At 37.7% G+C, this 23830-nt stretch overlaps 2 protein-coding genes across 2 annotated transcripts; both read right to left on the bottom strand.

Annotated features, from left to right (window-relative positions):
• Positions 1–763: 763 nt before the first annotated feature.
• Positions 764–22023, bottom strand: LOC105219994 (uncharacterized). The gene is made up of 6 exons (XM_011196365.3): positions 21208–22023; positions 17163–17486; positions 16789–16966; positions 16385–16488; positions 10043–10120; positions 764–9966 (listed from the first exon to the last, which is right to left on the bottom strand). The coding sequence occupies exons 1-6, from the start codon at positions 21577–21579 to the stop codon at positions 9847–9849; spliced, it is 1176 nt and encodes a 391-aa protein (XP_011194667.2). The 5' UTR covers positions 21580–22023; the 3' UTR covers positions 764–9846.
• On the bottom strand, positions 21595–21906 carry LOC128924130 (uncharacterized). The gene has a single exon (XM_054235971.1). The coding sequence runs from the start codon at positions 21904–21906 to the stop codon at positions 21595–21597; it is 312 nt and encodes a 103-aa protein (XP_054091946.1).
• Positions 22024–23830: the final 1807 nt, after the last annotated feature.

The following is a 23830-nucleotide window of genomic DNA, read 5'->3' as shown; positions in this document are numbered from 1 at the left end:
GTCTTAACACACAACAGTATTAATATTGATTACAAATTAAAAATGGGAGAGCAAGATTATTTGGGACAAATTTGTTAATAAATAGCTTGAAAATGTGTAATTTGATACACTAAGAGATGGTTTCTCGTATATAATATAGCAGAAAGTAAATTATGGACATATTCGCTATACTTGACGAACAAATCAACCGATAATCCTTTAATTTTGTTAAACAAATTCACACTTTCGCGAATATTAGCTTAATTACATGCCGTCAGCCATAATGAAACTTTCCATGATATACATATGACTGAGACTAATAAATTTGATAATTGCTGTACTATTAGATCAAGTCACCCAGAAGCAACCAACTTTGGACAATAGTTAAGGAATTGTGTCCCATCAGAACAATGCCAGGCCACACTCAACAATAGTAACAACTCGGCAACTCTGACAACTTGTTTGAAAAGTTCTTATACATCAAACTTGTAGTCTGAACCTGACATCAAGCGATTACTACCTATTCCTGTCTATGTCAAATGATTTTACTGGTGAACATTTCGCCTACAGAGAAGCAAAAAAGCTTCTGAAAATCGACTGTTACACTTCTTCGCCAATAAGGTTGAGGATTTATATGAGAAAAAAAATATTCAAAATTGTACTTATTTGTTCTGGATTGCATCGGAACTATAAAACCCTAAATTTAAGCCAAAATTAATGATCTTTTTACTAACTTACTTGAAGCTCTACGACTTCAAATTCGATATTTTCTATATATTTGGGCATATTGAGTGGTGTTCTTAAGATTTAAGTTGTATTAGTGAACCTTTAAATCACACAGCCACACACAAAAAATTTTGGTTCTGACCTGGCGGTCTTTCTATGTGTACCTAATGTTTTTGGGATCACAGAATCTGAATCTGAATCTGATATCCATTTAAGAGGTTAGGGGTAGTCAGGATTTTCAAAAAATCATTTTTTTTTTGCATTTTCATTAAGTGTAATATCTTAAAAATATACTCTGAAAATTTAAAGTTTATCCGATAATTGCTTTTAGAGTTATTCGACAAATAACAACAAGCGCTAGGGCACTCCAACACGCTGGTGTGAAACTTTAAATGCTTTTTTCTCAAAACTATTTTTTTTGAACTGGTGACAACTGTAATGAAATTTCTACAGCTTTTAGAATGCATAATAAACTCAGGCCTGAACCAAAGATTTTTTTTTCAAAATTTCGATTTTTTCAGAACAATTAACTGTTGATTTTTTCCCGAAAATCTAGGAAAAAATTTCCTGAGGCCGCCATTTTGTTAATTAAAAAAACCAAAAAAAGTTTGGTTCAGGCCCAGGATTATCTATTAATAAAACTGATTTTTTATATCCGATTAATTTTAGATGAATCTCCAAGGACTTATGATTGTCACCGCAATGACCTTTTCTTGAAACTGGGTCAACACAGACAGCTATAACTTTGGAATTATATTTTTTTTTTCAAATTTTCGTGACTTCAAGTCAAAACAATGTAGAATAATGCCATACTATTACTTTTGTAAAATAACATGATATAATTTCTTCGTGTCTCTGACTATCCCTAACCCCTTAACTCATCATCTCAGTGTTTTGAAATAACCATCCCAAAAAGCAATATGGCGGACCGTGTTTTTAAAAACCCGGTGTCGGCTTTTCAAAATTTAAAATCCAATATGGCGGACACTATTTAGAAAAATTCATCGATTCGCTTGAACCTCGTTACTCAGGAGTTCTCGAGGTTTGTGATTGTTGTTAGGATTCGATTTATGTTATTCGGTTGAATATTTTTCAATTAATCTTTTTTTTACATACCGAAGAGATCTTATCGAAGTTTCTAATAAGGAAAAAAACAATTGAAATCATGCTTCAACTATATTCTTAAATATTTCTACGCCATATACACTACAAAAAATCGCAGCGTATTCCAAAAAAACATTTTACTAAAACTTCAGAACACCTGTCATCTTAAAAACCGAACAACGAACATGATGAAGTATATATTTTACAGTTAAGCTGTTAAAGTGATTATTAAATATTTTGAGGAATATTTCATCTGAACTGAGCATCATTTTCTCAGTTGCTTACAAAATAGCAAGCAAGAAATGATTTTTAAACTCATTCTATTGGTGAGACATTTAAAGATTTGAGTTCATAAAGTGCTTCAAATAATTTTTACAGCATACTTCAATTATAGTTGTAATAGTTTCATATATAAATATTTGGATATGCGTAAAATTGTAAATTAAAGTGATTTGAAAAGAAATGTATTATTTTTAGAATCTTAAAATGGGGTCTTACACCACTTTGGACAAGGCTATAACATACATATATTCACATTAGTATTTCTTACATCCGATATTTGGCTTTTATGCATATAATAATAACTGTAAATATTTATTAAAGTTTAGATCAGAAATATGATACAGTTTCGTCTATTACAATATATAAATATGTTATATATGTAGTATGTATAACTACTTAAATGCAAGAGTTCTAGGTTTTCCATTTCCAATACACGAAATCACTTATGCTCATGTATTTATGTATATATAAAGGTTTTACTCATAAGTAATATTTAAATAGCTTCATAAGAGTTTATATATATATTTATATATATATTAATATATTTGCGTGTAAATATGCCTCTGTACAATTTCATCCACCGCAATTGCGTTGCCATCGATAAATTACTATAAACAATTGCAGGGATTTTAGCAACCGAAACAAGCGGCACAAACACATACACACACACACTCAAATACGATAAATATTGAATGCAGTAAATTTGCATTTTCATACTACAGTGGAGAGCAAAGCACTAGCAGTATTAGTATACTCATGCTTATATTAAAATGTATATATGTAAATATTTTTATGTATGTGTGTGTGTGAGTGTGTATGTTGATGCTCGCTTTTAACTACAAGTATTGGTGTTTTCGTTGTTGTTATTGTTAATATATTATACTTTTATTGTATCGCATATTAAATGGGCGCATTACAGCGTGCTGTAATTACTTATAAATAAATTATAACATTTTATTGTTGTTGTTGTTATGTTTTTTAAACTTTTTCCTTTTTGTTCTGGTTTTATTGGTTTATTTTGCCGTGTTTGCCTTACTTAACTTATTTTCTGTGTTAACCTTTTTATCGGCGCTGCAAATGCGCATACTTTCATTAGCATAAATCCGCATATTTATTTGTTACTGTTATTGTTGTTGTGAGACGTGTTAATTCACACCCACTTAATACAAATTGCAGTGCAGCCACATGCCACATGCCACACCGCCAACTTCATAATTCATCAAACGTGTGGCATTGAATGGCCGCTCAACTTTCAGCATTTAATTTGCGATCGCACTCAAACCACACCCCTCCTCTCCCGCAGCAGCTGGGTGCCAACTGCTGCGCGTTTCAACTGTTGCATTTATTGGCAACGGTGTTTTAAAACCCGTTATGTTTAATGTGTTGCATGTTTGCGTTTAATAATTCGATTTCATGCTTCAAATTGACACAAAAATCGTCATTCCAATGGAAAGCGTTTTCAATATTTCACAACAGCAACAACAACACAATCCATGATTTATAACATAATTTTTATTATTATTGTGTTGCTGTTGTTGTTGCTGTTGTTGCACTCATTGCATTTCATAGTTTTAATTCGGCAGCTTTTCTGTTGGCCATTTAAATTGCATTAAGCATGATTGCGGTAATTGGCATATATTTTCGCATTTAAAGCTCTCAAAGCATTCATTTGCGTTGTGTCACCGTTATCTGCATTGGTACACCCTTCACACACACACACACACAAACATTCATATATACACTCATCAACTCAGTTTTAATTGTAGCCGCTGCATGTGTCGCGTTATTGCCTCAAATTGCCAACAGCTTGATTAAATTCTTTATTGATCAGTGGTTGCTGGGGCTGTTGTTGTTCTTGTTGCAGCAGCATTGTGGTGATTGTTTTACTAAAGCTGAATATCGATGAATGTGTTTCCATTAAATAAATAAATGCATAAACAATAAGTTAAAACGACAACATAAATATGGATCAAGTTGATGGAAGATCGAAGAAGATGAATAAAAAATTGGATTATTTTTCATGAAACTAAAAACAAGAAATTATTAAAAACATTTTTCCAAAGATTTTCAAAAGTTTTGTTTTCTCTAAACCTAAACCTAGAAAGATTTTTCCCACGAGAGAGAGGTTATCACTGAGTTGGGCGAAATGCCAAAGCTAATGCTTCGTTAGTACCAAGCATTTGAAAGTCTTAAATTTCAGTGATTCACTTTAAGCCAAAAGTAGTTATAGTGAAGATAGCCTTCATAGTTGAAATATCCAGTTGAATACTGAAACAAATGAAGCTTTAGAACTCTTCTTAAAGTCCTCTCTTCACTTCGTTTTCCAAAACACCAGACTCATCAAAGTTGGATTCATTAAGTTGGGCGTAGCTGCGTTTTGCCTAAATCAATATATAAAATCAATATATTTCCATAAACCAAACCAACAAACAATTTTATGAAATGGTGTCGAACTGTCTTTGAGCAGATATAAATCCGGGTTCTTTCCGTTAATTTAGACCCGACTGTCGTTGAAACCAATATTCGTTCCACTTTCGCTGAGATGATTTCTGGTGTCATCTGTAACGAATCCTAACTAAATCGGGGACTGTACGACGATGAAACGATGATCAGTATGAGTAATATGACGACATTGAGCGAATAAAAAGACGGCGGCTACGCTGGCTAGTTAGCTCCACCTTTGAAAGTCTTATATGCACTAACCGCCGGTTGAAGTAGAGTAAGAGGAAGACCTCCACTCCGTTGCAAAGATCAGGTGCGACTGGTTTCACTTGAAATTTCCAATTGGGGCCGAATTGAGAGAAAAAGAGAAATGGCGGCTATAATCAACAGTCCCTACGCCAATAAATACATACATGTAACTGTGACTCGATGGAGAGTTTTCCTGGGCATATCCGAAGATAGATTTTTGTTAAGAACAATTTTTGGTGCATATCGAAATTCTAGAAGAAAGTCGTAGGACCCGATTGACCCAATTCCAGTCGAGAAATAGCAAAAATATCAGTTGTCGCAAAAGTTTTTAATGCTAACGAATTGCTAATTTTTCCTCTCTTTCGCTTTCTCTATATCTCACTCTTTCTCCAACGCTCTCTCTATCTTTCTCAATATCACTCTCTCTTTCTCTCTTATTCGGCATATAACTCTAATCATATGAGAAGTAATTACTGAAAGTAATGTCAACGTTAAGTACTTTGAGAAAATATTTTATTTGTATTTTCATAGACAAAAGTTTTAGTGGGTTCAAAACTACATATGCTGTATCGTATATGCTGTCATCTTCTCATTGATTCGCAGTTTTAGCAAATGGCTTAGCAATCTAACACTAGTTGACTAAGGGGTCTTGAATAGCAGACCTTTGAACCGATTAAATGAGTCAATAGAGTCGTAAGAAACAGATTTTATAAAGTGCTGAAGGAGAGCACCACAGATAGCTATAAGTGAATACAGTTCTCTTCTCATAGTCCTCTCACAATTATTGAGAAATTGAAACATTTGATTCTAAGCACTTTAAAATACCACAAATTTTCCGCCGCCAGATGTCCCAGTTGAACATATTTGAACAGAGTGACCAACATAATCGCAATTAGGAATGCCATTATAACAACAATAAATCAAGTGAACTATATTTGTTATGCCTAATTTAGCACAAATTAAAATATGAAATTGTTTTTTTTGCACAAAAATTTGGCAAAAACAGCTGCATTTGCTACCATTAGCAGCGCTATTATAATTTTATAAACATTTACATGTGTGTGTGTGTGAGTGTGAGAGTGTGCGTGTGAAAGTGTAAGCCCACAAATAGAATTAATAAACACATTTTATTGTTAATGCGCGTAATTGTCTGTGGATGAAGCGAATAAAACGCATTGGACCGTGTGGAATTAACAGTAAAATAACTGTGTTGCAAATTTTATTGTTGCCATTTGTAGTAAAATGAAAAAATATATGCGAGCTAGTGGCTAACTCCAATTTGGCTAATTGCAGCTTAGGCGCGCGTGTAACAACAACTACAACTACTATACACGTAAGAACACACCTCACTCACGCACACTTCAAAGAGCGCCACAACCGAGTGACTAGGTGGTACGCTCGCGCCTGTGTGTGTCTGCGGGTGTGTGGCAATGTCAAAGCTACACATTTGCAGCTTTTAAAGTTTGAGTTTTGCGCAAATTTTCGGAAATTCAAAATTCCAGGACGCTAATGGCTTTTGCGGTGTAGTTGAGACTGGCGTGCTCGTGTGAGTATACCACCGTTACATATCATCACAGACACACACACACACGAATACTAATACAAGGCAACGCCGCACAACTTGATTTACATTCACTTAAGTTGCCGCGGCTGAACGTTGGACGGGACCGACGGCAGTGCGTTAAGAGACACGACGCAGAGCAACAAGGCAAATGCCATAATGTGCCGTACCACTAAAGCAAACAAGTTAAAAAGCGCTTAGTGCCGCTGTGAATGCCTGGAACGCGTAGCCGGTGGCTGCTGGCTTTGGTGGGACGTTGGCTGGGCGCTGGTGGCCTTGGTGCCGCAATGCAAATGTTTTGCGCCACTTCGTGCTGCGCGAGCGGCGCACCACCAACGGCGGCAAATGGCGCGCGCAAATGCATACCCACGAAGCACGAATTGCAACAACAACAACAACACATGCGCGCCACAAAAGTGAGTAATATGTTGTAATAACAACTAGTGGTTGCACCGAGCACCGAGCGCCAAACGCCAAGCGGCGGGACAGCAGGCAGCAACAGCAGCAGCCAAGCCATCATTAGCAGTGCTCAGACGCGAAATGGCTCATTAAACAAATTTCGCATGGCAAATTTCGGATGCAACAAAAATGCGTAACATCTGATTTTGAAATTAATTGTAAGCGGCAGCGGGGCTTTTCGAGACTTATTGCGTTGTTTTGCAACAAAGTGTGAAAGCGAAATTGTTTGGTGGAAAGCGAATCTAATGCGCATAATATTTCAGTTGGATGAGGGTTTTGTAAACGAATTTTTGATTTTAGTAGTTTGTTTTTGAGAAATTGAGAGATTGCAATGAGTTCCAGCAGAATTTAATTTTTTGAACAATATATTGGCAGAAGTTGGCTGCAGGTTCACGAAATTGCACGAAATATATCGAACTATGTTTGACGTTAAGCAATACCAAAAGGAGCAATACCATCAGGAGTGAAAAGGACCTCTCCGAGAAGTTCGATATCAAAGAAGGTTTCAAACAGGGTGACTCATTATCATATGACTAAAAATAATACAGTTGCTGGCGTACGTGTACGATGATATCGATATCATTGGACTCAAGAACCGCACCAGTTAGTTTTGCTTTTTTCAGGTTAGATAAGGGTTCGTGTGCGTATGGTAGTGAACCAGATGAAATATCTCTATTCATCAAACAAACAGTCGACTCATTCGCGACATGGCTCCCACATGGCTGTTGGCAATCATAACATTGAAGTTGTGGTCTATCTTGGAACCATCATTCTTGCCAACAGGTGATACTTTGGACGGAGTAGGCAACTGAAATGTAAAGTCCTCTCTTGAGCCAAACTCCACAAGTCCCTCATCATTCCCATCCCGTTTTAGGGAACAGAAGCGTGGACGATGACAACATCCGATGAAACGGCACTAGTTTTCGAGAGAAAGATTTGGTGGATGATTTATGGTCCTTTGCACATTGGTAACGGCGAATACTGCAGATGATGGAACCATGAGTTGTATGAGGCTGGCTAGCTCATGTTGTTCGAATGGACGAAAGCGCTCCAGCTTTGGAAGATGCAGTTCTCGCTGGTGGAAGTAGAGAAAGGGCAAGACCTCCACTCCGTTGTAAAGACCAAGTGAAGACGGACCTAACGACACTTGGTATCACCAATTGACGCCAAACAGCGAAAAGGAAAAATGAATGGAGAACTGTTGTTAACTTGGTTATAATCGCATAAGCGGTGTCTACGACGTTTGAATTTCTTAATTTTCCAAACAATAGACCCAAACCCGAAAGCTTTTTATTTCTCTTTTACATTTTATCGAGTGTTCTTTTGGCACTCTTTTTTTAAGAAGAGTTTAATGCAATGTAAATAATTTTAATGAAGAACTCACTTTAATCATAATCTGTAGGCTCGAACGAAACGTTGCTCATAAGGAACAGAGCATAGATGTATGATAATAATCTAACGGAAAATATATTGCTAGTACATTGAATATTAGAAAGTTTGACTCATATACTCATATGCTTCTACCGAAATGTTGAAAGCTGAGTAAACTTGTCTCTGAATTCTCACGTGTTATATATTTTTATCCTCTCACTATCGTTTTTAAAACAAGCAACGCATGATTTTTGAATGCAAACGTGCAAAAAAACTCGATTTTACGATTGCATGCTCACATTGGATTGGAACTGGACTTGCTGTTGCAGGCACCACTAATCTCCACACATGCATTTGTATGTATGTACCATGTGACTGAAAATGAATTATCAACTGTGGCGATTTCAATATGGAGAATAAAACTGGAAAACCAAAGCACACACAGACAACAAGAATGTATATATGTATGTCAGTATATGTGTGTGTGTGTGTGTGTGTGGAAAAGCTCATTCGGTCAGTTGGCGGCATCGATCGAACGGCATTGGTCAGGTCTGGCGGTTAAGCGATTGGCAGCCACACACACACTCATACAAAACAGCAGCTGAGTCACCCTGTACAGCCAGTTTAAAAAGTCCCCCGTATTCTTTGCGCTTGTCCAACGGTTTGTTGGCCATTTGGTTTCCGCTTATTCACTGCTAATCCCTGGTGTATTGGACATTGTTATCCCCGTTTAAGCACATTGACGCCCGAAAGGATTTGCCATGCTCGTTGCTCGCCGCTCGTTACTCGTTGCTTTGTGCATTCACTTGGTCAACTTGGTGTCAGAGCCGGAGTCGGAGACCCAAACCGACATGGGAGCAGCAGCGCACAGCTTCGACTGTGAAAGTGAATGATGTGCCTAATTTATCGCCCACCCAATAACCGTTATTTATGCAGGGATGTGTGTACAGTTCCAATTGGCCGCACGATGGTTTAGTGAGTGCAGACAGTTATGCATGTGTGTGTGTTTGTGTGCTTCCAGTCGCTGTGCGTAGCGGTCCATTGAAGTGACTTAAATTATTGGTGCGGATTTTAATTGAGGTTTTTCCCATTTGCATTTATGTGTCTGTGTTGGGCGGGATTGGGTTGGGTTGCCAATGAATGCTGCCCTTAAAACTGCAAATGAAACTAATTTATCCGACAAACTTTACAAAAACTATGCGTTATTGTTGTTGTTGCTACATCTGCTTTGTGGCTTGGAGAGTTTTTTGTGTCTCTTTTTTTGCATTTTGCAACAGGCAATTCGAGAAATGGAAAACTGAATGCATAATTACAACCGCAAAGTTATTATCATTTTCGCACCATCGCCGCAACTGATGAATTATTTCCTCAACCCGCACGCACCTAACTGCAATGCGCTGCACTCTATGCACTCTCTGCACCTACATATTAATTACGCCACCACCTCACAGTTGGTTTTCGTAGATATGTTTGTCCATATCGTTCACCGTCGTTCTCTTTCCCGCATTGCTGCTGCTGCAGACCGCCTCCTCTGCATTGTCTTTGTTGACTTCCGTATCGCTTTCGGCCGCCTCTTGCGCTTTGTCCGCCGCATGTGTCGCCTTCCCGTTATCTTCATCATCGTTTCCCTCCTTTTGTTCCGTTGCCTCTGTTGCTTCGCCTTTCGCCGTGTCCTAAGGATGCTTCGTATAATTGTTGAGTGGCATTTCGTTGACCATGGTGTGCGACACCTCCTTGCCGCGGTCGTGTATGCCTTTGTCGTGCGTTTCGCCCTTTTTCTTCTGCGTTTTCAACTATATGAAATAATTAATGAAAGATATATCGCTTGGGTCAATGATGTACACAGTGAAATTGTTATTTAATAGTTACTCTTCGTATTGTCTCTTCGAAATTCTGATGCGGCTCCACGCGCTTCATGGTGCTGCAGGCCTTAAACTTCTCCGCGGACTGGAATTGAGAATTGTTGTCGAGGAAAGGAATGAAAGAAATTAAAGTGTGAATAATTATTTAAATATGTGTTTAATAATTATTAAATATATGATTGTATTTATGCACTTTCAATTCAATGTAGTCTAAGTAAATAGGCGCTTTGCTTTCCAAGTTATACTATAGAAACGAGTGCGTTCAGGTAAGGGCTGAGTTTCATCACTCTGCTGCCAATGTTCAGAAATAAACTTACCACAAATTCCAGCCGAATCGGAATCGTAGGCTTGATTCGACCGCATTGGGAAATGGACTTGCCTCAGACTTGATAACGTAACAAAAGTCCACGATCTTGTATTGTCAGACAACTGAGTAGGTACATGATACAGTAGACCTCATTCGTGGAGCTTCCTCAACGGAAAGCAAAAACAGTCTTATCGTTCGAATGAGATATTGGACATAAGAGAGCTGTGGGAGCGAAGGCTGCCACGTTTTCTCACTAATCTGAAGGAGTTTTTTATAGTTGCAGGACCGTCGCCAAGAAAAGATTCCAAAGACCAAGAAATAGTCGAAACTGTCGACCTCATATAGTGAACAAAGACTCACCTATAGCCCTGATATATTCGGCATAAGAGTGTTGTAGTCGCGAATGATACCGTGTTTGCTCACTAATCCGAAAGAGATCTTGTATTGTTTCGGGAATTTCGGCTGAAAAACTATACTAGAGACCAAGCAATAGTCGAAACTGGCGACCTCATCCTCGATATGCACGGTTTTCTGGGATTGAAGGGGATTTATAGATATGATAAGAAAAAAGTCTAAAAAGTCTAAAAAGTCTAAAAAATACAGATAACTGATTATTTTGGTCCAAACATAAGGACTTCACAGAAAGAATTAATGTAATTTTGAGATGCAAGCGTAAATTTTCCGTGAAGCTGCGAAACACCATAAAAAGAATTCCATTATAGACCACTCCTCCACCGCTTCTAATTACTACTCCAAATGAAGTATTTTAACACCAACTACTTTAAAGCCATTTAACACCAACAATAACACAAAAGAAAACTTAATAACCAAGTAATGAGATGAACTTTGTGAGCGCTGCGCTCAGCCACTCGCCACTGGCGTTGGCGCTGTGTGAAAAACTTTCCAAAAGAAGGAAAACCGAAACGGACAAAAGATTAGCGAAAAGCGCGATAAAAATAATAATCCAAGCGACACCTGAAACAAAAACGCTTAACACAAGCAAACAACAACAGCAACATAGCCACTACACGGCACTCGGCAGTACACTCGACCGCTTAGTGTGACTCGTCCACCGAGATGCTGACTCTCCTCCGAAGCGCCACAGACGCCTTTCAAATTGCGATTGAAAAAAATGTGGAAGTAGAATAGCGGAAGCTGCAAAATAGTTAGTCAAAGGCGTGGGCGAAAACATGACCGAAAGTAACATTTCCGCAGCAGACCACGTAATGAGCGAAATTCCACGGCATTTAAGCACAACTTTTAAGCAACACCAACAACTCCTAGTCACTGACACTACACGCTCGCACTTCCACTCTCTCTCTCTGCAGAACTCGCAATTCTTTTCACCTACAACTTTTTTCACAACTCAGTGCCAGCACCTGCCTTGACTGCTGGCAATAACAGGATGTCAGCGATACAACAACGAAAAATAGCAATAACAAATATACAAATAATGTAAAAACAAATAAAAAAAACAACAACAATACCAAATTGCTTAAACGAAAATGAAAGGCACTGGCAAAAAGACTACACAACTCCTCGAGAACCGAAAGGAAGTAGCTTTAGAAATTAAATTGCTGCCATGTACCGCCAACAACAAAGCGGCCAAGAACTGCGAATGCTCCAAACAGACTCACGTCTCAATGGTTAGTTGGCGTCCAAGACCGAGTCGATTGCCCGAAGTCAAAGCACATTTTCCGGCACCTCAATGCTCAGTTGAGGTAATTCACAAAAATTGACCACAACACAAAAAAGAAGCGCATGCAAAATATGCTGGAAAAAATATTAAAAAAAAATTTAGTACAAACCGCAAAACAACAGCGGACAACCACAAAGACGCAAAAAACGTACACGATTCACTTGCCTGTGGGACTGTGGGACCTAACAGGCAGCAATACAATTTCGTATAGTTTTGTAGGTGTGTGTGTGTATACTTGCGGGAGGACATTGTGTCACAAGCACAAATAAACATGTCCACTGTGAGAAAGACAACAAGCAGCGCAACATTAGTACTGGCAGGAGACCAACAACAAGCGTAAATAATAATAAAAAAAGGAAACCACAACAAAAAGCGAATTTCGCTTAAATATTAAATGAACAACTAGAAATGTCTCGAAAAAACGCAAACAAAAAAGGAAGTGAGTGACTAACAAAAGCTCCGCAGAGATTGAGAAGTCAGAAATGATTGAAGCAAAGGAACTTTTTGACTGAACCCTTTTTATTGGAAGCGCTGAAGAGAAAGACATAATTTTATATTTTTTTGGAATTTTATTCGCACAAATATTAGTTTTCTGTCAAAGTAAGGGAGCGCTGATTACCATAAAGCATCAAAACGTTGCCTACATTTGGGCTGATATGGAATTAATAAGCGAAATCATTCTAAAACATATAGGTTCTAATGGATACTTAACAGATTATTTCGCAATCAGACCAGTTTCGGTGTCTGGTCACAGTGAAATCGCAGGAAATTGCAAGACTAATGAGTTTGCTAGGCGTGGCACGTCCATCTCACCTACAGTGTAATGGGAACAAGTAGGAGCATCACTAATCTCTTTAAATTTACTTTTAGATGAATGGGTCTCAGCTGAACTGAGCTAGCGCTGGACAATTCCGTCGCTAGCACCTGTTCTGTCGCTAGAACCATCTGACCCAAAGTAGTTCGCAAGAGGTCAAGGGCCCTTAGCCACGTCAATCTTTCCCTAGTCATAGGAGTTCTAACTGACCAATGTCCCGTTGAGATTCACGAGGTCAAATTAAAAATGTTACCAGATGCTAGCGCAGAAGCTACTTGGAGAAGGTAGATGAGGTCGAATCTTCCCAACATTTCCTTTAGGAATGCCACGCCTTTGCGAAATCTAGCCAAAAGTTCCACTTTTTGGGGCATTCTCGCGAATTACGTAAATATAGAAGGAAAAACCTCTGTAGATTTTTGGTAGGCTCTCGATTCTTAACTATAAGTGAGGCGGTCAAGTTTATTGGCATTACAAAGGTTTGTCCTTAATAGTCTAAGTGTATTTCCCTTTTGGGGAACAGCCATCGAACCTAAGATCTGACAACAACTTCATTTGAAATACGATTTTTATCGCAATTTTCTAAAGCCCCGTTGCAAGTGGAATAATTTTGATTTCATAAATAATCCACACCTTAAATAATAATCAAAAGAGTGGCAACAACTGGTTGAGCATGAATTACAAAGCACTATATTGAAACAACACCAAAGTGTGTATGTAAGAAGATACGAGTTTGAGGTGTTAGGGAAACAAAAAAAGGGAAGCCAAAACAAATACAAATACACACACGAAATTTCGGTCAAAAAACTTCAGCTCAAAACAATGAATGGGAAAAAGCCATAAAAGGCAAACACACCACAAAAAAGAGTCAAACCGCATAAATGTGCATGAGACCGCAATGGCAACAGCAACAGCGCGACATAAAGGTGCAAATGAACAAAATCCACCGAATGCCCACACGGCGATCCAATTTGTGCGTCAGCAATTCGAATATGGTTAGGACAAAAATGCTAAAATGCCAAAATGCCGGAAAACGCCACATTGGACTGTGGCATATGCAAAAAGCCAGCCAAAAATGAAAGAAGTAAACAACAAAGCGCAAAAAAAGAAACAAGGGAACTACATTAAGCTGTCAACTCCCCCACAAAATATTTGCTGTCTCGCTATTATATGTGCGAGTATGTCTGCTCAACATATTCACTGCCACACGCTTTGTTGCGCTCCTTAAGGCGATCAAAACACATCCGCAACTTGAGCAACTAGAAAATAGTTGTTTCCCTCGTTTACCTGAAATTGTTGCAATTTAAAGTTTGCGCAATAAAAGTCATATGAAGTATGCTAAGGGGGAGCTCGGAGCACACAAAGAACGCAGACACATATCTCGTACTCTTCAGGCAGTCATCATCAACTAGATTATTGTAACATTTGCAGTTGTTGTTCGCACGCAAAGTTTAAAGAAGTGGCAATTACTTTTAATTGCCATAAAGCTACTTAAAGGGTTATTTGTATGAGGGTTTTGGCGAATTAATAAGAAAGTTTTAGCAATTCAAGTGGAGTGTGAATTAGTGGTATTTGAAGTAATAAATTAGAAAAATTAGGAAATATGTATTAACATAGAAGGTAGATCTCTATCTAGTGACAAGTTGAAGCTTAAACACCAGGTTAAATCAAGTATTTCCCATCGCAAACTAAATTTTAGCTGGCTGAACCATATTATTGAGTAATTAGTAAGGGCTTTACAGCTTTAAGCTTTTAAAAAGCTCACTCAGTTTAAAAATTTCAGTCAGTGAGCCCAATTAATGAATAACACTGATCAACAAAATTTTGTAACAAGTAACAAGTAAGCAGTACTTTCGAAACATCTACCTAACCTCTCTACAAAATCATACGTATGATTTGATTACGACTAGTTTCCGTGTTCCGGTACTTATCAGTAAAGTTTAATATTAATCGTCTTTTCCTTATTATTTTCTAATTCAGTGCTTTATTTTTAAGAAAAGTGGCTATAATATACATAAGTACTAATCCTGATTTTCAAATTGCTTCTTCATCTATCTGTCTCCAGGAAGAAACACCACACCGACTATCTCAAGGAGATCTTAATGATTTAGTTCGTGATTTACACTTGTCTAAACAACAAGGAGAACTTTTAGGATCTCGATTAAAAGGATGGAATTTATTGCAACCATATTTTCGGCATCGAGATGAAGAGTTAAAAAGCTTTTTTTCACAAGATAATGACTTGATATTTTATAACAGTGTCTGTGATGTTATGAAAATTTCTTTTAGAAAAGATAAAGTTAGTCGAACATAAATGGAAAATTTGCGGAGATTTAAAAGTTGTTGTGCTTTTATTAGGATTGCAACTTGGGTATACAAAATTTTGTTGTTTACTTTGTGAATGGGGCATTACGTGAAGAAAATTTGGACAAAAGACTTTCTTACTCCAAGAATAAAAAATGTAAAGCATTCTCCATTAGTACAGCCTGAAGATATATTTTTACCACCTCTCCATATAAAGGTCTGATAAAAACTTTGTAAAAGCAATGGATAAAAATGGCGCTGGATTTCAATATCTAAAAGAAAAATTCCCTAAAATCAGTGACGCCAAGATTAAAGAGGGCGTGTTTGTAGGTCCTCAAGCGATAAAAGATGATATATTTAAAAACCAACTCAATGATCTGGAAAAACCAGCTTGGGAATCATTTATAAAAATCTCTGAAAATTTTCTTGGAAATCACCGATCCAATGACTATAAAACTATTGTTGAGGAACTTCTAGAGAACTATAAAGCATTAGGCTGCAATATATCCTTAAAAATACATTTTTTACATTCACATTTAGTCTTTTTCCCAACAAACTTGGGTGCCGTTAGTGATGAACACGGGGAACGATTCCACCAAGACATTTTTACCATAGAAAAACGATACCAGGGAAAATGGAGTCCAACTATTCTGGCTGATTATTGCTGGAGATTACAGAGGGACGTTCCTGACGCGAAATACAGGAGAAAATCATAATAATAATATTATAACATTGATAATAATTTAATTTTTGTTAAAATAATTTGTAATTTAATAAAAATAAAAAAAATCATATTACAATAAAACTATTCGTATCTATAATTTTAGACTACTAATTCTACTCTAATTGACCTTATTCCTAACAGAATCAGCCTAAATTTTCTTGTTACACAGAAATTTTTTTTTTTTGTTGATCAGTGTAATTATCAGGAGCTTAAAAGCTGTGTGCTTTTAAAGGCTCATTCAGTGTAAAAAGCTCAGAGAGTGAACAATATTAATAAGTTTCAGTAAGAATTGTAAAGCTATTAGTTCCAGTTGAAATTGTAAAGTGTTAAGCTTTTAAAAAGCTCATTCCGATACTGGATTTTCTCATTCCGTGTTTCTTTATCCAATTTGGGAAGACTTTTTTTTAAGAAACCGTTATTTAGGCGAACATTGATTTCGTCATAACTACTTGATGGTATAAAGTCAGATATTTCAAAGAAACTATGCACCGATCGTTGACTTACCTTTAATTGCATTTCCTCGTTGGGGTTATTTTCTTCGCCACCTTGCTTCAGACCGCTAAGGAAACGTGCAAACACCGTACGTCTTTTGTTTCGATTACGTCCCTCTGGTTAGACGTGAAATGTAAGTAAAAGTAAATATTAAAGAATTTCGAAATTTTAAAAATTTCGAAGAAGTATATTGCTTCATTAAAATATTTTAATTTTTTCGAAGATCGAGTTTATGATAATTTTCCACAACCTTCTATTAAAAGCTCTGGTAAAACTCATTAACACATATTAATTAATAAAATGTAGACATGTTTTCTTTTAATACATATTTCGAAAGCGTATTCAATTCTACTCAAATTTCCCACATACACGTTCCACCAAATACTCACATTGCCCATTTCCATGATCCAACCTACCTGTTGCCGAGAAATCGTAGAAGAAATTCCGCCTGGCGCCCGGATAGCTGTGTTGCATGCCATTCAGGTTAACCGCCGATTTCGAATCAATTGCACTTCTGGCCATGCGATTTGCCAAATCGTTTTGCGCGAAGCTGTAGATTTCATTCTCCTCACGATTCGAAAGGCAACTCGATGGCTGCAAGCGGCCACATATCAAATCAGAAAAAGTGCAAGAGCGCAATAAAAAAAATACACAGAAAATAAATCAACAACATGATTTGATAAAGTGCACGCAATAAAAAATAAAAAAAAAATTGCAGAAAAAAACTAAATTTGAGCTACATTCTGTACTCGCAACATGTGTGTGTGTAGCGTACACGGCGTATACGTACCAAATACTTGCCAGGCACATACAATGGTTGGCTGTGACTTGTCGGCAGAGTTGATTGATTTGCGATATTGCCGCCAATAATGCCGAAGCCGACACCTACGCCGCCGCCCATCATGCCCGACATCACGCTGACACCGATGCCACTGCTGCTGCTGCTGCCACCCGCACGCCGCGATAAAGTGTGGCCGGTTGAGATGCGCACATGGCGCTCCTTCCATTTTGAAACGCGCACCTCCTCGATGGCGTCCAACACGTCCTCGTACGGCATATTAATCTGTTTGCTATAGTGCGCGGCGAGACCCTCCAAATAGCCGCGTTTGCCCTCCTGCAACAAGAGACGAATGTGCATGTGAAAAAAGAACCTTCCAAAAGCTCGAGAGCTACAGATGTCAGAGTAACAGTAGATCGGCATGCAATCAGCGTAGGCTGGCTGTAATAAAAAGTGCTGCGCTGCAACTATTTACAGGCGCGTAAATTTCAAACGGTGAAACGTGTGAAAGGCGCTCAGTGGCAGGTTAATAGAAACGAAATTTGTTAAAGTGCCGGCAATATATCAGCAGAATCACTTCTTAGTTTGTAGGTAAATACACCTACCGAAGTAAGTATCAAAGTGTTTTGAGACACCGCTCGCCTACATCCCCACTAGCGAATTGCTGAAGTCTCCAGGTAATTATGAAGGCGCTCCCACTTCAGCGCAGACAAATGTAATAAACACACTCGAGCTTTAGAGCCCTTACTCACGTGGCCACAATATCAAAAAATATTTAAATTCGTAATTATGGAAATGCTAAGTTGCGCTGAGTGCAGGTGCGATGAGTCATCAACGTTGGCGGCAAACTAAATACTTGCAACGCTTGAGCCGCTTGTGAGCCATTGCACTTGCTTTAAGTGTGTTGTTGTCTCAACATCACACACATTCTGTAAATACTGAGCCGAGACACCCACCCAACCACTTGACATTGAGCAGCCGCGCCGCCATTTCCTTTTATAGACCGAGCGTTGCCATATTTCAAATATATGTCTGTGCTCGGCAGGCACCTTGGGACTTGTATGCGCTGAGCCCCCGACAATTGTCTGTCTATTTCACCTATATGTGTGTCTCTATGTGCTGTGTGTACCTTTGTGAATTTCTTGAAGTGCAATTAGTTGAGACGCGCTCGAGTAATCTGGCAACAAAATTCATAAGCCGCCAGACAAATTGTCTGAAGCATATTAGAAACATATGTCTCAATTAATATATTTACATAAGTTCCTACATATACATACATACGTATATATATTTATATGCAAAGACAAGAAGCATAAGATTTTCAAATAAAAAACCTTAACTCATAAAATTATAATGTGATCAAATCATAAAATCATAAAATCATAAAATCATTAAACTATAAAATCATATAAAATCATAAAATCATAAAATCATAAAATCATAAAATCATAAAATCATAAAATCATAAAATCATAAAATCATAAAATCATAAAATCATAAAATCATAAAATCATAGAATCATAAAATCATAAAATAAAATCATAAAATCATAAAATCATAAAATCATAAAATCATAAAATCATGAAATCATGAAATCATAAAATCATTAAACTATAAAATCATATAAAATCATAAAATCATAAAATCATAAAATCATAAAATCATAAAATCATAAAATCATAAAATCATAAAATCATAAAATCATAAAATCATAAAATCATAAAATCATAAAATCATAAAATCATAAAATCATAAAATCATAAAATCATAAAATCATAAAATCATAGAATCATAAAATCATAAAATAAAATCATAAAATCATAAAATCATAAAATCATAAAATCATAAAATCATAAAATCATAAAATCATAAAATCATAAAATCATAAAATCAAAAAACCATAAAATCATAAAACCATAAAATCATAAAACCATAAAATCATGAACTCACACATTCATAAAATCATTCCTCAGTTATCTGAGTAATCAACATTTTATATGACCTCATTGCGAAAATGTGAAAAATCATACAAAACCGGTCAAAAATGTTTATGAACACATGTTGCAACTTGAATACCAAATTGTATGAATGCAATGTACTGTTAGATATATAAATGTGGAAATATATGCGGATATGATTTGTGTGGATGAGATTGTATGCGGCACTAATGCAAATAGTAATTCAAGCACAAAACCATGTGAAATGCAGAACTACTCGCACACATGCACCCAGCTACATTGGAAAGCACATGCCAGCACTAATGTAAGCCCCCAATAACTGTGTCAATGTATCAGGGGCAAATGTACACTTTCTGTATACTTGAAAGCGTTCACACCCCAAACACATGTCACACATTGGCGATCTAGTCAACTTTAAAGCGTTGCGAGTCCGCTTTAATGCCAGCGATTTCAATCGCACCACTATTACAGTTATTCATCATCAACAGTATGTGCAGATAACCCCTCCGCCTTTGCCGATGTTGTCACATGGAAGTCGTCTAAAGTAAAGTCATCAAAAACGCATTTTCCCTGCCACTCTCCTCCTGCGAGCAACCAAAAAAGTTTGCCGCCCTTCTTGCTCGCATAAACAGTTACAAGCATATTTTGTTGCACGTTCACATGCTGACTACATGGCACACACGCTGTCAATGCGTCACTGCAGCTTCAGCTCTAGTTCCGTCTCCTGCTTTTCAGGCTGCCACGGAAGCCGCAGCTGTTGTAAGCGTAATTGAGACGTGTTGCTATATTCTGTGCGTTGGATGCATTTTGTATAAAATATTCTCGCTGCTCGCTACTTTCTTGCGTGCCACATTATGCGCGAAATCTCCCTAAGAAGCTTCTGCAGCGCGCAAAGGGCAACAAGCGCAGATATAATAAGATAACCACGCACGTTCGACATCTTGGAAAATTATTATTCTTGCTGCGGCAATTTGACGAGCGTCAACAGCGAGCGCGCCGACAGCGGGAGCGCACAGATAATGGCGTTCCAATGTGTTTGCCCATCTTAAACACATTGCCGGGTAAGCGCGTCTGCTGGTGACGCGCCAAGGCAAGCGTGCAGGCGGTGTCGCGCGCCTACCTTCAACCATGGCACATGACACTAGGTGACTATGAGGAAGTGTAATTAGCAGCTTGGCGCGCAAGCGGATATATATAAACATTTACATATGTACTTATTTGCGAACTTGCGCTTGCCGTAAAGTTTTCGAAAGCTTTGCTGAACTCAGGCATCGCTTGCACAAGCGGCTGAGGAAGGCTTGCCGATCGATAGTCGCGCTGTTTGTGCCACTTAACGCAGATCCTATGCATTGCGTTTATTGTTTTTGTTTTTACCGTTAACGAAACTTGATACATTAATATTTGCATATGCGAGAAGAATGCTTTGAAGCACGTTGATAAGGCACGTTTCGATTATGCTAAGCGCCAGCACAGGTCTCTCGACATATTGTTGTGTTAAAATAATAAAAAAGGTTTACCTCTTCAACTAAAAACTCACAACAATAAATTATTGAAAATATGATTTTTAAGTGGCTTTGAAGCCGAATGGACTTTTAGATAAAGAATTCCACGGCTAAAAGATCTATAGTATACTTGCTTCCTGCATCTTGACTTTGGAGATTTTGAGACTCCAAACCCAAGTCGACATTCCTCCTCCTCCTATAGTAAACCCAGTCGGTCCTTGCTTCCTACTTCCTTAATACTTAAACTTGGAAACTTTGCCTGACTTGAGAGAATGCTAAGTCCTTCTAGCAATATGTATATCCTTCCTAAAGAAAGAGATTCGCATTTATACATTTGAGATCTCTAAAAGACATAAATAATAGAGCTTTGACCCTATAGCATCTTGACTAACCGTCGACTTTCAGAGTATCATCGAAATGATTCAGTCCTTACTAGTAATCTGCGGGCTAAAATCTCTTGGCAAAGCAGGTCTCTAAGGTTTCTTAACTGTCTGAAATGATCTCTCAAGATTTGTCACACAAAACTTTTCCACTTCAATCTTTCAATGAACTGCATATCAGTCCGTACAACCCTAAACACCCCAGAATCGTACTTACCGGCGTCGAATAGGGATGCGCCGTCAATCGAATACCATCGGCCTCTAAATGCCGCTTCATAATGGCCTCCAACTCTTTCATAGTCGTCGGCGCATCACAATCGGTTGCCAAAATCTCATTGCTGCTGCTCAGCGCCTTCGGATCGTTGATCATCACATACACAATGGCCGCACCCTTCTCACGCAACGAACGCACACTCTTCAGCAGCTTGTTACGATGTTGCGTTGTGTCCACGCCGATTGCGTCCAAATCAATTTCACCAATTTGTTTACAGATCTCCAGCTCATCATAGCCGTTCTCCATGAAACTATCGGCATACTGTTGCATGCCGATGGCGCGCAACCACTCGCAGACGATGTTGTTGTGTGGCATATTGGGGTTTTCGTATCACGTGGCCGTTAGCGCACAGCTGCTGCCGGTAGCGGACGTATTCGGTGGCGGGAAGGTGATGTCGAGCGGTGCAAAGCTCACTTTTGGCGTCTTTAATGCGGGTTTCGTTTTAGTTGACTTCGTTGTTGTTGCTGTTGATGTTGTTGCGGCCGATACCAGTGCGGATGCAGTCGGTGCGGTGGGTGTGGCCGCTGTATTGGCGCCGCTGCTGCTGCTGCTGCTGTTGACGTTATACGAAGTGGCTGTTGATGTGGAGCTAGCGCTGGACGCAACGGAGTGGCTGTAACTGAGATTTGTTGTTGCCTTCATAGCATCTGCGTTCGTTCGTTGTGCGGCGGGCGGGGCAGGTTTTGAATGGTATACTATTTCAGTGCAGGGAACATAAAAAGCTGCAAAAAGAAAGTGGAATTTAGTGATTTTCACAATTATCGATTAAGAAACTTAAAGCTCCATGCATATAAGCTTTTAATTTATTTATTTTTTTTTAATTTTCTGAAGTATTTGATTTTTGGAAAGCTCTTAAGAATGAAAATATCTAATCTGTCAAAATAGTTGTCTTTCCCTTCTTATGTGCCTTTCAGAAAAATCCTTCACCCTTGTGTCATGCGCACAAATGAAAGCTTCATCCTTCGTACTTTCTCGAAATTTCATCTAAAATAATAATAATATTATTTTTCCATGCTCCCTCTTTGAGTACAATAAGGATTTTATTGTTGTTGTTGTTGTCGCTTCAACGTCAATTACAATTAAATGGTCATATACAAACCGAATGCTAATGAATAGTTTGGAAAATTTTGAGAAAACTTTCTTAATTTCCTTTTATGAAATGTTTGCTTGCGGCAAAAGCCCGACACATGGCCATATTGAATATGGAAATGTGAATCTACGAAAGAAAGAAGGTAAAAGTGTTTGGACAACAACGGTCAATTTGCATAACACACACCTACATGCATATATAATATATATAAACTGATGTACATTAGGGTGGTTTCCACAATTTCTATAATCTGATTTGGTTTTCTAATTAGCTGTTAGAATGAATTGGAGTAGATAAACTGAGTATTCTTCTGAGCAATATTTTTAAGCTAAAAGCTTTGAGAACCACCCTATTATAGACAGCTTCATAAAGTTGCAATATATACTCGTAAAGATAAAACAATTTAGTGTGATTTTATAAACTTGCTGCAATTGCAGCACGCCACACACCCACAGATACAAGCATTTATGAGTTATTTAATACTACATTGTCTTGTTTAATTTAAATGCAAATTGTTTTTTCTGTTTGCCATATCCGACAAGTGGTTACACTTTATCAATATTCAACAGCAATTACAAAGCTGTTACTTATCCTTTTCGATATAATCGCCGCCTTAGTAATATATTTCAACATTTGCTATTGCTTTTGCGTAAAATGGTTGAATAAATGTTTTAAAATTTGCTGAAAAGTGACACATCTGCTTTCGTGTGAATTAAAAGCAAAATCCTTGTAGACAGCGACAAATGCCAGGCTTACCACACAGTGACACGCTCTTTGCTTGTTTGCCAAACAATGGTCAGGAAACAGAAGTGAAAGAATGTAATAAAATTAAGTCAAACAATTTGGGATATTTGGTTATCGCTTTACATGATGATAGAGAAATAATATACTCGTTGTGTAAATAGAGTGAATATTGTGAGTATATAAAATTGAATACTACTTTTCTTCACACTATGACTTGATAATGACAAGGCTAGTATGCTTATATGATTTATTCTAAAATGTTACTAATACGCCCCGTCTTTACTATGACAAAACATATTTAGTATTTTTTATTGGAGGTATAAACTGCATGTACTTTAAGCATAATAAAATGACTGTGCAAAGCAAAACCATGCCACCAAACTCAAGGCGATGAATTTGGTCAATATAAATTGAATTATTGAATTTTTATGAAGGAACTTTTCCGAATCAGATTTTAGGAAAGTTAAACTCAAGGCCACAATTCTATTTTCACCATTTTAATAAGTGGACGAAAGAAATTTTGCCAGACAAGTTTTTGGATTGTATCAATTCTTATTTTTATAAAGGGATCCATACCTCCGCGTAAGATTAAGCAAGAAACTATGTAATGTCGTATGTCGGATATATGCATATATAGGTAGGTGTTGAGGCCAGTCACATACAACTGCCATCAGACTACAAGGATACTTCCGGACATTAGTGATAGAAGAGAGACAAAAGACGTCTACTTCT

This window comes from Zeugodacus cucurbitae, chromosome 2, assembly GCF_028554725.1.
Source record: "Zeugodacus cucurbitae isolate PBARC_wt_2022May chromosome 2, idZeuCucr1.2, whole genome shotgun sequence".
In the NCBI taxonomy this organism is placed as follows: domain Eukaryota; kingdom Metazoa; phylum Arthropoda; class Insecta; order Diptera; family Tephritidae; genus Zeugodacus; species Zeugodacus cucurbitae.
This window is presented reverse-complemented; position numbering and strand designations above follow the sequence as displayed.